This window comes from Brachyhypopomus gauderio, unplaced genomic scaffold, assembly GCF_052324685.1.
Source record: "Brachyhypopomus gauderio isolate BG-103 unplaced genomic scaffold, BGAUD_0.2 sc360, whole genome shotgun sequence".
NCBI lineage: Eukaryota > Metazoa > Chordata > Actinopteri > Gymnotiformes > Hypopomidae > Brachyhypopomus > Brachyhypopomus gauderio.
The window spans coordinates 40,001-53,624 of record NW_027507181.1 but is presented as its reverse complement, the minus strand read 5'-3'; the positions used below and the strand labels follow the sequence as shown (position 1 = coordinate 53,624).

At 49.1% G+C, this 13,624-nt stretch overlaps 1 protein-coding gene across 1 annotated transcript in view; it reads left to right on the top strand.

Moving 5' to 3' along the window:
- Window positions 1-3,182: 3,182 nt before the first annotated feature.
- The window catches only part of LOC143505038 (GRB10-interacting GYF protein 1-like), a 16,761-nt gene continuing 6,319 nt past the window's right edge, over window positions 3,183-13,624 (top strand). Inside the window, exons 1-21 of the mRNA XM_076996085.1 lie at window positions 3,183-3,463; window positions 4,564-4,672; window positions 4,794-4,971; window positions 5,103-5,160; window positions 5,460-5,589; window positions 5,780-5,875; window positions 6,572-6,686; window positions 6,815-6,917; window positions 8,340-8,530; window positions 8,909-9,123; window positions 9,586-9,691; window positions 9,816-9,974; window positions 10,100-10,239; window positions 10,373-10,604; window positions 10,926-11,092; window positions 11,261-11,358; window positions 11,467-11,567; window positions 11,709-11,782; window positions 12,377-12,511; window positions 12,626-12,835; window positions 13,109-13,284. Coding sequence (XP_076852200.1) covers window positions 5,126-5,160; window positions 5,460-5,589; window positions 5,780-5,875; window positions 6,572-6,686; window positions 6,815-6,917; window positions 8,340-8,530; window positions 8,909-9,123; window positions 9,586-9,691; window positions 9,816-9,974; window positions 10,100-10,239; window positions 10,373-10,604; window positions 10,926-11,092; window positions 11,261-11,358; window positions 11,467-11,567; window positions 11,709-11,782; window positions 12,377-12,511; window positions 12,626-12,835; window positions 13,109-13,284 — 2,483 coding nt within the window. The 5' untranslated portion in view covers window positions 3,183-3,463; window positions 4,564-4,672; window positions 4,794-4,971; window positions 5,103-5,125. The remainder of the gene's footprint in view (window positions 3,464-4,563; window positions 4,673-4,793; window positions 4,972-5,102; window positions 5,161-5,459; window positions 5,590-5,779; window positions 5,876-6,571; window positions 6,687-6,814; window positions 6,918-8,339; window positions 8,531-8,908; window positions 9,124-9,585; window positions 9,692-9,815; window positions 9,975-10,099; window positions 10,240-10,372; window positions 10,605-10,925; window positions 11,093-11,260; window positions 11,359-11,466; window positions 11,568-11,708; window positions 11,783-12,376; window positions 12,512-12,625; window positions 12,836-13,108; window positions 13,285-13,624) is intronic.

Below are 13,624 nucleotides of genomic sequence, written 5' to 3'. Positions count from 1 at the left end.
GGAGATATACGTGGTGTGATGGAGATATACATGGTGTGATGGAGATATACATGGTGTGATGGAGATATACGTGGTGTGATGGAGATATACATGGTGTGATGGAGATATACATGGTGTGATGGAGATATACATGGTGTGATGGAGATATACGTGGTGTGATGGAGATATACGTGGTGTGATGGAGATATACATGGTGTGATGGAGATATACGTGGTGTGATGGAGATATACGTGGTGTGATGGAGATATACGTGGTGTGATGGAGATATACGTGGTGTGATGGAGATATACATGGTGTGATGGAGATATACATGGTGTGATGGAGATATACGTGGTGTGATGGAGATATACGTGGTGTGATGGAGATATACGTGGTGTGATGGAGATATACGTGGTGTGATGGAGATATACGTGGTGTGATGGAGATATACATGGTGTGATGGAGATATACATGGTGTGATGGAGATATACATGGTGTGATGGAGATATACGTGGTGTGATGGAGATATACGTGGTGTGATGGAGATATACGTGGTGTGATGGAGATATACGTGGTGTGATGGAGATATACGTGGTGTGATGGAGATATACGTGGTGTGATGGAGATATACGTGGTGTGATGGAGATATACATGGTGTGATGGAGATATACGTGGTGTGATGGAGATATACGTGGTGTGATGGAGATATACGTGGTGTGATGGAGATATACATGGTGTGATGGAGATATACGTGGTGTGATGGAGATATACGTGGTGTGATGGAGATATACGTGGTGTGATGGAGATATACGTGGTGTGATGAAGATATACGTGGTGTGATGGAGATATACATGGTGTGATGGAGATATACATGGTGTGATGAAGATATACATGGTGTGATGGAGATATACGTGGTGTGATGAAGATATACATGGTGTGATGGAGATATACATGGTGTGATGGAAGTTGACGACAGACAAGTGAGGCTCTGTACTGCAGCCTTTCAAGAGATACCTCACCTCTCACCTGGGCTCTTACGATACCTCACATCTCTCCTGGGCTCTTACGATACCTCACATCTCTCCTGGGCTCTTAGGATAATTAACCTCTCTCCTGGGCTCTTACGATACCTCACATCTCTCCTGGGCTCTTACGATACCTCACCTCTCACATTGACTCTTACGATTCCTCACCTCTTTCCTGGGCTCTTACGATACCTCACCTCTCTCCTGAGCTCTTAAGATACCTCAACTCTTACCTGGGCTCTTACGATACCTCACCTCTCTCCTGGGCTCTTACAATACCTCACCTCTCACCTGGGCTCTTACGATACCTCACCTCTCTCCTGGGCTCTTACAATACCTCACCTCTCACATTGACTCTTACGATACCTCACCTCTCTCCTAGACTCTTATGATACCTCACCTCTCTCCTGGGCTCTTACGATACCTCACCTCTCACATTGACTCTTACGATACCTCACCTCTCTCCTGAGCTCTTAAGATACCTCACCTCTCTCCTAGGCTCTTACGATACCTCACCTCTCTCCTTGATTTTTCTTGTCGTTGAACATTGCCCTATTGTTTTTGTTTCATCAGAACGATTTCAAGGTTATGAATCAACAATTAACTGAGTACTAAAGCTCTGCATCATGAGACAAACTTCAGTCAATGGCATACCGCGGGAAGGTATTTTGCTTAAGGGGTGCTGAAAGGGGGGGGGGGTAGTGTTGCGCTTTACAACGTCACAGCAAATATGCAAATACAAGCCCTACACTCTGAGTTTGACAGCAAGTACAGCACACAAGATATATATAGCCTACACCAGCTATTTAACAGAGAAATGCACTCTGCACAGCGGCAGGACAAACCACTGTCCTACCTCAGGGTTGCCAACTCTCACGCATTGAGCGTGAGACACACGCATTTGACCGTTTTCACACGCTCTCACGCCACACTTCCGATATCTCATGCCGAAAAAAAAAATCTAGTTTATTTACCTCTGATCCATATCTATGATTCAATGAGTTACTAGTTCGCTCTGGCGCCAACCAGCGATAGATCGCAATATCGATAGATCGCAATATAACACTTAATTTGTGTCCATTTTACGTTCACCACCCCCCCCCCCCCCCTAAACACTGCAGAGGGACACTAAACACTGCAGGGGGCACTAAACGCTGCAGGGGACACTAAACACTGCAAGGGGACACTAAACACTGCATGGGGCACTAAACACTGCAGGGGACACTAAACACTGCAGAGGGACTCTAAACACTGCAAGGGGACACTAAACACTGCAGAGGGACTCTAAACACTGCAGAGGGACACTAAACACTGCAGTGGAATGAACCCCTGGATCCTGGCTGCCACATCTCAAATGAGGTAACAGTTACAGTGTGCAGGGCATCCAGCAACACACACACATACATACATACACACACACACACACACACACACACACTGCACCTGACCCTCTCCCATATTCACATTACACATTTGTAATAGGGTTCCATCTGCTTTAAAGAGTCCAGTATATTCACCCAAATCATCAATGAGTGAAGATCATAAGTGTCTACTACATAAAGATACAAGAAAATAATTACAGAAATAGCTCCCGAAAGATGATGCAGATTTTAAATTATTATATTTGACATTGCCTTCTTACAGTTTATAAAAAGTATCAACACCAAATACATGCAACATTCTATAATGCATCCAGTGTTACAATGTGGTTGAATCACAGGCCGTGTTTTAATACCTGTTTTATTGCTTTATTTCAATGTATCAATTGTTTCAGTAAAGGTGTAGTTTGTGGTGTCATGATGGCAATACTGGGCACACAATCCTTACAGATCTGAAGCGTTTCAACCATAAAGGTGTTTTTGGAGCTGGAGGTGAGCTGCCATCTCCAACAGCTCTGATTTTGCTGCCACTGAGCCCACAGAAGGTATGGGCACACCTCAGGCAGAGCAGGAAGCTGACCAAAGTTAGCTGTGGACTGCCAGACGGTCAACGCTGTGTCTGCAGATCACGCAAACTAAACCTGGTCGACCTGCAGTTACGCTTCAGTTAATACGGAGAGTTTATGCTTGTCTTGACCGCTGGGTGACGCCACTCACGAGCAGCGTGCACAGTAGATGCGCGAGGTGTCCGCCGAGGCCGCGGCTGATTGGACAAAAGCGTCACGTGGTTGACGTCGAACAGCCATTTTTGTAAAACACAAACAAGACGACCGAGCGAGACATAAAACTCACGGCGAGCATTGAAATTAGGACAGAAATATCTACACTTCATTAAGATAGCTGCAAGGGACTTACATATATAACCTGACTTTGTCTGTTAATGCGAAGCACATGCGTGCAAACCGACCACAATCTTGAAACAAGACTCAACTTTGATTAAACATAGCTGGCTAGCTAGCCTGCTAACACTCGCTAGCTAGCTAGCTGGCTCATATTTGCTCATCTTGCAAAAATAAAAAGGTAAGTTGATGTTTTCTGAGTCTGAATGTGCAGAATTACTCATGCATTTAAATCACCAGTGCATTGGCGTTTTGTCTGAATCGACCCCGTAACTTTGGCCTAGTACAGAAAATGGCAATAGTTTATTTAAATGTTTCATTTGAAAAGGCCCTGAATGAAGCCCCGAACTAAATTTTGGAGAAGGGCCAGTTGAGGGTACTGAAGTAAGGCGACAACCTCACACGTCTTCTCGGTGTACACGGCGCGTATCGTGTCGTCTCACGTTGTTGTACTCGGTGCTTTAACGTACGTGTAAAACGGGTGAGTTTATAAACACACAACATCGAGTTCGGGAAACTGTCAACGTTGTTAGTTAGGAGATGACTTCAGCTCCGTCCGTTCAGCGGGGCTCTCTCTCTCTCTCTCTCTCTACCTCTCTCTCTCTACCTCTCTCTCTCTACCTCTCTACCTCTCTTTCTCTCTACCTCTCTTTCTCTCTACCTCTCTCTCTCCATCTCTCTCTCTCCATCTCTCTCTCTCTTTCTCTCCCTCCATCCCCCCCACCTCCCAGCTCAGTTCTACTCCTCCGTTTAAACAGCTACATTATTGGGTTCTCTGCAGATAACGTGGAGGTCTCAGTCTTCACCAGCCTCAGTTGGGCTGATTGATGGCAGTGCGCGTTTGGACCATGTTGCTAGTGTTGAATGTGGTGCTGTTATAGGAGTTAGATGAGCCTTGAAGTTCTCCACGCCTCGGCTGTGAGGCTGACAGCATTTATTTCAAAACATTTGTTATTTCTATTGCTATTTATCATCTTCACCAGTGAAATAATGAATTCACTTTTTGTAGAAATCGCAATGTTCATTTTGGGGTCCTCTGCAAGTAATTTATGCAATTGATGCACACATGGTCATGCTGTGTTTAATTACAGGTGTGACGCAAGTTCTGTTTGAATGCACATTCAGCATCTGTTTACCAATGCCTTAAATCGAACACTACATTTTTTGGCAAGAGCTTTGGGTGACAGTACGAATACACAGGAGCCATATAGACACGTTTCATTTTTGTGTTTTTCATCGGTCTGTGCTGAGCAACATCTTAAAGTGTCTTTCTTCATGCAGGTGAAGATTTGCGTGTAAAAGAGCCACTGAAAAGGAGATCAGGGCCAAACGGAGAAGCATCTAACAGGAGTGACGACACTCCGGCCCCACAGTTTACTGCTCAGCCTCAGTGCGTTATTTCTGCCATATTACACTTATATATATATATATATATATATATATATATATATATATATTTACTTTGGGTGGCGTCCCATTTTGTGAGTGTTTGATTGTTCTGTGTTTGTCAGGTGGGAGATTCCTCCCTGTTCCTCTGCTACTTTCCTGAATCTGGCAGCTAGCCCCGCCTCCTCCCGTCCAGAGCTCCAACACCCATCCAGCACGCAGAAGCACCAAACCAGCGTCTCAGAGAGCCCACTACACCCTTCTGCCTCGTTTGGTCCTGCTCGGTCCTTGTGCTTGGACAAGGTCAGTGGGTTTTATCTCCACAGGACTGTATCAGGGCCGGGAACCTGGTTAATTTCTTCGGAGATGATTTTGTGTAGTAGCTGAATGTGAGGTGGTCTGTGGATGAACTTCAGCTCCGTTTATGTCTTCAGATCCTTTGAGCCCTGAGGAGAGTATGACCGCTGAGACGCTCAACTTCGGCCCAGAATGGTAACTCTCCCTGCACCTCATGGCTTCTCTCTGGAGCCCTTTCCTTCTCCTTCGCTGCTTGTGTTTGAGCTGAACTTCCCCATCGCTTGTGTCTAAATAAGGAAGCAGATGTTTCCTGAGGCTTCTCAGCTTGCAATGGAGGTGTTAGAAAATAGATTTAACTACTTCCTAATTGACCTAAATGAGTAAAATGTTGATAGAATGGTGATTGTATGTCTGACTGTGTTTATATGTCTCACTGTATGTGTGTATGTGTCTTGACTGTGTGTGTGTGTCTGACTGTGTGTATCCCTCCCCAGGCTCCGTGCACTATCCAGAGGAGGGAGCGTCACATCCCCTCCCCCCTCCCCAGCAATGCCAAAGTCGAAACTGGCCGAGTACCGTTACGGCCGCGAGGAGATGTTAGCACTTTATATCAAAGATAACAAGGTGAGGAGATGTTAGCACTTTATATCAAAGATAACAAGGTGAGGAGATGTTAGCAGATCTGTCAGCATTTGCAGTACTGTTAGCAAACCACTGTTTGTGGATTGTCTGCTGACTGTGATTCTGTGTGTGTGTGTGTGTGTGTGTGTGTGTGTGTGTGTGTGTGTGTGTGTGTGTGTGTGTGTGTGTGTAGGTCCCGGAGGATATGCAGGATAAGGAGTTCACTGCTATCCTCCAGGATGAGCCACAGCAGCCGCTGGCCTTGTTGCCCCTGACTGAGGAGGAGCAGGTGCGTGTTCTTCTTTCACCAGCAGGGGGCAGGAGCACAGGCTGTGTGGCCTCGCTTGGAGATCAGTGTTTACCACACTGGCTGGATCGATACTTTTGTCATTGCAGTATTTATTGATGACCAAGGCAAAGCACCCAGAACCTTCCTTGCATAAGGGAATTCCAAACGGCTTTACAGGAACAAGATAACGTACATATAAGAAGAATAAAGTACTAATACAAATGAAAAAAAGATACGCTAATTAGCAGAAGCAGAGAGAGTGAGATGCCTGGTGTGTGTGATCCAGTACGGTATTGAGACGTCTGTTCTCTCGTGGTGTACGGCGGCGAGACGCCTGGTCTCTCTCGTGGTGTACGGCGGCGAGACGCCTGGTCTCTCTCGTGGTGTACGGCGGCGAGACGCCTGGTCTCTCTCGTGGTGTACGGCGGCGAGACGCCTGGTCTCTCTCGTGGTGTACGGCGGCGAGACGCCTGGTCTCTCTCGTGGTGTACGGCGGCGAGACGCCTGGTCTCTCTCGTGGTGTACGGCGGCGAGACGCCTGGTCTCTCCCGTGGTGTACGGCGGCGAGACGCCTGGTCTCTCCCACGGTGTACGGCGGCGAGACGCCTGGTCTCTCCCACGGTGTACGGCGGTGTCTAGGTTGGTTTACCCTCCTGCTATCAGCGATCTGATTTGTGATCCTCCTTTGTGCTGCAGAGGAACTTCTCCATGTCTGTAAACAGTGTAGCCGTGCTGAGGCTCATGGGTAAAGGAGGAGGGGCTGTTCCGGCAGGCGTGACCCGAGGCCGCGGGAGCACCCGAGGAGGGCGTGGTGAGTCCACAGGCATGCGCACACACACACGCACGCACGCACACACACACACACACACACACACACACACACACACGCACCTGAACCAGCGCTGTGTTTGAAAACATGTTTCCTGTTCCTGCATGTAGGCAGAGGAAGAGGAGAGAGCGGGTTCTACCAAAGAGGTGTGGATGAAGATGTGGGCTTTGGTCGCAGCAGAGAGACGCACCGCAGCCAGAGCTGGGATGACAGGTGAGCAAGACGTGGTCAGTGTGTAAGGCTGTGAATCTTTGGGAATCCCACAATTGGATTCAGAATCGATTCTTGGGGTCACGATTCGATTCAAAAACGATTATTTTCCGATTCAAAAACGATTCTCAGGAGCTACTCCGGTCTGGTGGCATCAAAGCAGAGTACATTTATAAAGATATTATAATTGTAAAGGTTTTATCAACATATTGCAATAATGTAAACACACAAAGCTAAATCCAAGACAATATGTCTGATTTATTTATTCTTGCACATATGTTTTTAACTTGTACAAACACAACACAATATTTTTGAAGCTGACACTCAAGCTACTTGAAATGCTCACAGTTATCAGAACACTACATTAAACTAGTTAAATAAATAAAATTGGTAGGCTTAGGCTAGCTGCCAGAACTTGCCACTACTCAAATTTAATTATACAAAAATACTGCTCTTTCTGTAAAAACAACAAATAGCTTCGTACAAGGCTTAGGCTAGCTGCCTATTTCTGAGAACATGCCACTTCCAGAAACAAAATTAAATTTTTTTCCTTAACAAATCACAAAAATAAAAAATATATGAAAGTGCTTTCAAAAATAAGTGCTGTTACATTAATAAAATGGGTAGGCTTATATTAGCTGCCAAGACTTCCACTTCACATATGAAAAAAAAATATATATACCATATTTTCTAAAAGCCGCATATATCTACTGAACTGAATACATTTAACAGAACTGATCAGTTTCTGAACGGTGCCTGTAGCATTTCATGTGCGACAGATTTGGCTTTCAGCCGGTGTTGTGATGAATTCCGACTCTCCTCGTTTATCTGCGCATAACGCTACAGATTATATTGTCGATTTACGTTTCTATGCATAAATAAGAGCTACACTTTAATTATCCATCACAGCAAACAGCACGGCATTATCTATGTCCAAAGACACACTGCCTCAAGGGTGTTAATTATTTTAAATAAAATACACACTGGCTATACGAAGTTCACCTTTGACCAAGACTTTGCAGTATTACAGCAGTATTATGTCTAAATATCTAGTTAGGACAAAACTAGAGTGTTCCAATGAACTAAGTTATAATCACTGTAACTCCCTAATATCATCTGTAGCGTCTTTTATGCGTGTGCAAACAATCAAGCCCATTCTTACCCAGGCCGGGTTGACTGTAAAATCTAAAGTGTTTCCAAATGGTTGCTTTCAAAGACCGCGGAGCCATTTGGACTTCTTTTTCTTCATACTTTAGCAGCGCAACAACAAATACCGTACACTACACTACCTCTGTAGCCTAGGCTCGCATGCCTGTACATAGTCAAAGCTGTTTCCTTGTTTTGCCTAGCACTACGGTGGCTGAGAAGGCACACTTTGTGTGGTCTCTCGTGCGATGTGTTTGACGCGGTGTTTGTGTGTTCCAGAAGTGAGCGGCGTTTCGAGAAGCCTGTCCGGAGAGAGGCAGGACGAGGTGGCTTTGAGGACGGAGGCGCAGGCAGCCGGAAGGACTTCGCCCGCTCGGACAGCGATAACTGGCGTACCCTACGAGAGGAGACGCAGGAGGAGGAGGGAGAACCAGGCGGGAGCTGGAGGATAGCGGGGGCTCGCCGTGATGGTACACACACACACACTCTCACACACACACTCTCACGCGCGCACACATATACACACATATACATACATACATACATGCTCACACACAGGCGCGCACACAAAACAACATAAACACACTGGAACACAGTAATTCTGCATAAATTCAGTGCTGAGAACAGCACACAAACACAAGTGCTGTTATTTGCACTTTCTACTTACCAGTTATATACCAGAAGATTCTTTTAAAAAGAGGGGGGGAAAAAGTAAAAGGTTACTATATAAGTTTTGATAAATTGTGGTTCACGTTGCATCTTTTGTAAATTGCTTTATAGGATGATTTAATTTAGATATTTGTTTATTTGTGAACTCATTGTGTGGGTGTGTTTATTTTTCCTGTAAGATGGAGGTCCGCGCTCAGCCGGGTGGAGAGACCACGGCAGCAGCGACGGGCGGCGCAGGAAGTTTGACTTTGATTTCCGGGACGGAGACGGGCGGAGGAGGGCGGGGAGCGAGGGCGGAGAGGAGGACAGGGACGGCCTGCCAGAGTGGTGCACCGATGAAGAGGAGGGCGAGATGGGCACCTTCGACTCGTCTGGGGCCTTCATGTGTGTGAAGGTGAGTCCCACCTGCCTCCTCCTGGGGCCTTCATGTGTGTGAAGGTGAGTCCCACCTGCCTCCTCCTGGGGCCTTCATGTGTGTGAAGGTGAGTCCCACCTGCCTCCTCCTGGGGCCTTCATGTGTGTGAAGGTGAGTCCCACCTGCCTCCTCCTGGGGCCTTCATGTGTGTGAAGGTGAGTCCCACCTGCCTCCTCCTGGGGCCTTCATGTGTGTGAAGGTGAGTCCCACCTGCCTCCTCCTGGGGCCTCCATGTGTGTGAAGGTGAGTCCCACCTGCCTCCTCCTGGGGCCTCCATGTGTGTGAAGGTGAGTCCCACCTGCCTCCTCCTGGGGCCTCCATGTGTGTGAAGGTGAGTCCCACCTGCCTCCTGGCCCGCGGGCTCAGGGCAGCGTAACTGCTCAGACGCCGTCGTGTGGAACGTGAAGATCAAGGGCTTCATTTTTTCCCCCGTGTCTTCAGAAGACCTCGAGAGAGGCGATCCCAGAGGACCAGGAGCTGGAGTTTGAGGCCCTGGAGGAGGAAGAGGACGTCACCCCGGAGAGGAAGGACAGCCCTATTGAGAAAGGTGAGAGACGGAACCTGTGGGCTCCTCCTCTGGGGGGCGTGGCCTGCGTTGGCGTGATGTCGGGTCTGTTGGTTGTCGTATGCTCTCTCACTCCCGCCCCCTTTTCTCCGTGTCGACGGTGCAGTAGAGGAGACTGACACCATGCGGCTGACCAACGGTGGAGATGTGAAAGCCTCTTCTCCACCCACAGCCTCCGCCCCTACCCCCACTCACCCCACTGAGCAGAAGACGCCCCCGACACCCATCCTGGTCCCACCAATGACCCGTCTCCACGCTCCTGAAGGTACTGCAGAACATGGCTGTGTGCAGTGAATGTAGAGATTCATTTCTAATGGTGGTATGGACGTTAAGGACCATCATTCTCACCATCTTCTCTGTCCCTCAACTGTTTGTGGATTTTTTTCTCAGATGCATCTCCACCAGGGGGCAGCACTCAGCCCAGTAAGAGTTCCTCCGCTGCTGCCACATCCGCCCCCTGTGCTGGTCCCGACCTCCCACCACCAGGGGGAGACACGGAGGAGGAGGAGGGCATGAAGCACTTGCAGCAGGTCTCCACAGCCAGCGTTGTGCTGCACGTCTTACGCCTCGTTTTGTACAGATGTGATAAATTTTGTCGTGTGTTCAACACACAGTGATGTGCCAGATGAACTGAATGTGACTTGTGTGCGTTTCTCATTTCAGGAGGCAGAGAAGATGGTCGCCTCTCTGCAGGACACCTCTTTGGACGAGGAGTGTTTCACACAAGCACTTCAGGATGGCCACGGCACTGCCACTCACACACACGCGCACCCGGCCGCGCACACACACACACACCCGCCCACGCACACACACTCTCACTCTGCCAGTGCTCTGCCACTCACACACGAGTCTGCAATGAAGTGGTTCTACAAAGACCCTCAAGGAGAGATACAAGGTATATAAACACACATTTACTTATATGTAGTACACACACACACTCTGCAGTCCTGACTCTCCTCACTACTGTAATAACGATCAGCTTATCTGTAAGAACCTGAGCACCATACAATTATTACACATTTGAGTCTGTTTATACATTATTTCAGTAATAATCATGTATTGTACACAAGATTGTGCTGTCTGTGTGGTCTCTATAAGGTGGCTTCACTTCAGTTCTGTAGGGGTGAGCGGTGGGCCCTTTCCCCCGTGCACGTGTTTTGTGCTGTGTGTGTGTGTGCTCCCACCACACGTGTCCTGAGTGTGTCTGCGTCTGCAGGACCCTTCAGTCCTGTGGAGATGTGCGAGTGGTTCCAGGCGGGTTATTTCATCATGACCCTGCTGGTGAAGAGGGGCTGTGATGAGGGCTTCCAGCCCCTGGGAGACGTCATCAAGATGTGGGGGCGTGTGCCTTTCTCCCCAGGACCCTCCCCCCCGCCCCTTCTGGTGAGACACGCGCGCACACACACACTCTCTCACACACATCACATCAGCAGTACCATAGTTGTGCCACAGTTGGACTACAGTTAACCTAAGTGTCATAACAGTTCCAGGTTGTGTTGAATGGGGTGCAGTGTTTGGGTCCCTGTGATGAGCTGACCTTTGACCCTGCAGGGCAACATGGACCAGGAGTTGGTGAAGAAGCAGTTGGAGCAGGCGGCCACGGCAGCGTTGTACCAGCAGCTGCACGTCCGGTACCAACACCTCAACAGGTACCACCCCCTCCACGGCTCACTGCTACGTACCACACACACTTAGACGGGTCTGACTCCTCTCTCTCTGTGTGTGTGTGTGTGTGTGTGTGTGTGTGTGTGTGTCAGGTGTGGGGAGACGGGCATGATACCTGCGATGAACAGGTCCGTGTCGGTGCCGGAGTCCGGGCCCGTGTGGGACCTGCATACCTCATCCTCACAGCAGACAGGTGACTCCTTCTGAAGCCCCGTTCATCCACACGGGGAACTCACTGGCTGAGCCTTCTGACTTGAGAAGAAGACGTGGTCCCCTCCTGACGTGTGTGTGTGTGTGTGTGTGTGTGTGTGTGTCTCTTGTGTGCGTGGACCAGGTGGCGAGTCTGGTCTGTGGGATCTAGCCATGAGTAACTCACCTCAGGGTACAACTCTCGAGCAGCTGCAGAAAGTAAGACAGGTTAATTCCTATGTTTGTGATTGTGTGTGTGTATGATCGTTTGCGCGAGTTTGTGTGTTTGCGCACAGTTTGTCTTCCACTTTCTCTTTACTGTATTTCTTCAATTAATCTTTATTCATTAAAGGTGTATAATTCTCTCAATTGCCATGCAACTCCTATGGCTGGCTAAACAATAGCTTTGTGTGTGTGTGTGTGTGTGTGCCTGCATCTACCTGGGTGTGTGCGTGTGTGTGTGTGTGTGTGTGCCTGTGCCTGTGCCTGCATCTACCTGGGGGTGTGTGTGTGTGTGTGTGTGTGCCTGCATCTACCTGGGGGTGTGTGCGTGCGTGCGTGTGTGTGTGTGTGTGTGTGTGCCTGCATCTGTGTGTGTGTGTGTGTGTGTGTGTGTGTGTGTGTGTGTGTGTGTGCCTGCATCTACCTGGGGGTGTGTGCGTGCGTGTGTGTGTGTGTGTGTGCCTGCATCTGTGTGTGTGTGTGTGCCTGCATCTGTGTGTGTGTGTGTGTGTGTGTGTGTGTGTGTGTGTGTGTGCCTGCATCTACCTGGGGGTGTGTGCGCGTGCGTGTGCGCGCGTGTGCGTGTGTCAGCTCCAGCAGGAGCGGCGTGAAGCTGAACTCAGGGTGAAGCGGGAGGAGGAGGAGCGTAAGAGGAGGGAGGAGAAGAGGAGGAGAGAGGAGGAGCAGAAGAGAAGGGAGGAGGAGGAGCTCTACCGCCGCAAACAGGTGAGCAGCTCTCCTGGACACCTGGGGGGGTGGGGTGTAGCCTCCTCTGTAGCCTCACCTGGCTGGCCTGTGTGTGTGTGTGTGTGTGTGTGTGTGTGTGTGTGTGTGGAGCAGCAGTGCCGTCAGCAGCAGGAGCTCATCATGAAACTGCTCCAGCAAAGCCACCACCAGCAGGGGGCGGGGCAAGGCGGGACAAGCTGGGGCTCCGCCCAGGAGGCGGGGTTTCCTCACAGTAAGTCCCAGGGGAAGAACCTGGCCCTGCTGGAGCTGGAGGCGGAGAGACTCCACAAACAGCAGCAGCAGCAGAGAGCCCAGCAGCAGAGGGTAAGAACACACACACTATACACACACACACACACAGTCACACATTAGATCATATCAGACCTCTGAGCTCCCATACACTGTACAGTTCTTAATCAGACTACACGTGTGTGAATGAGACACTACATGGTGATTGTTCTCCACCTGCACATACAGCCCTAATTAACATGTAGGTTCATATGACCTCTGTGGCTATAGTAAACCTACTGGCATTAACAATGAAGCGTAATTATAAAGGTGAAATGACACAACCCCTCCCCCCTTCTCCCCCAACAGCTGGCCATGGGTCAGTGGGCGGAGAGCTCTGTGGGGGTGTGGCCAGGGGCGGGTATGGAGGGCAAGATTGGCAGTTCCAGTGCAGGTGGGATGAGCATGTGGGACGAGGCAGTAAAGACCCAGAGTAACCACCGCAACATGGGGATGAAGACCAGCGTTAGCAGCCCCTCACTCAGGTACACACACACACACACACACACACACACACTTAAACATGGGGATGAAGACCAGCGTTAGCAGCCCCTCACTCAGGTACACACACACACACACACACACACACTTAAACATGGGGATGAAGACCACCGTTAGCAGCCCCTCACTCAGGTACACACACACTCTCTCACACACACACACACTTAAACATGGGGATGAAGACCAGCGTTAGCAGCCCCTCACTCAGGTACACACACACACACACACACACTTAAACATGGGGATGAAGACCAGCGTTAGCAGCCCCTCACTCAGGTACACACACACACACACACACACACTTAAACATGGGGATGAAGACCA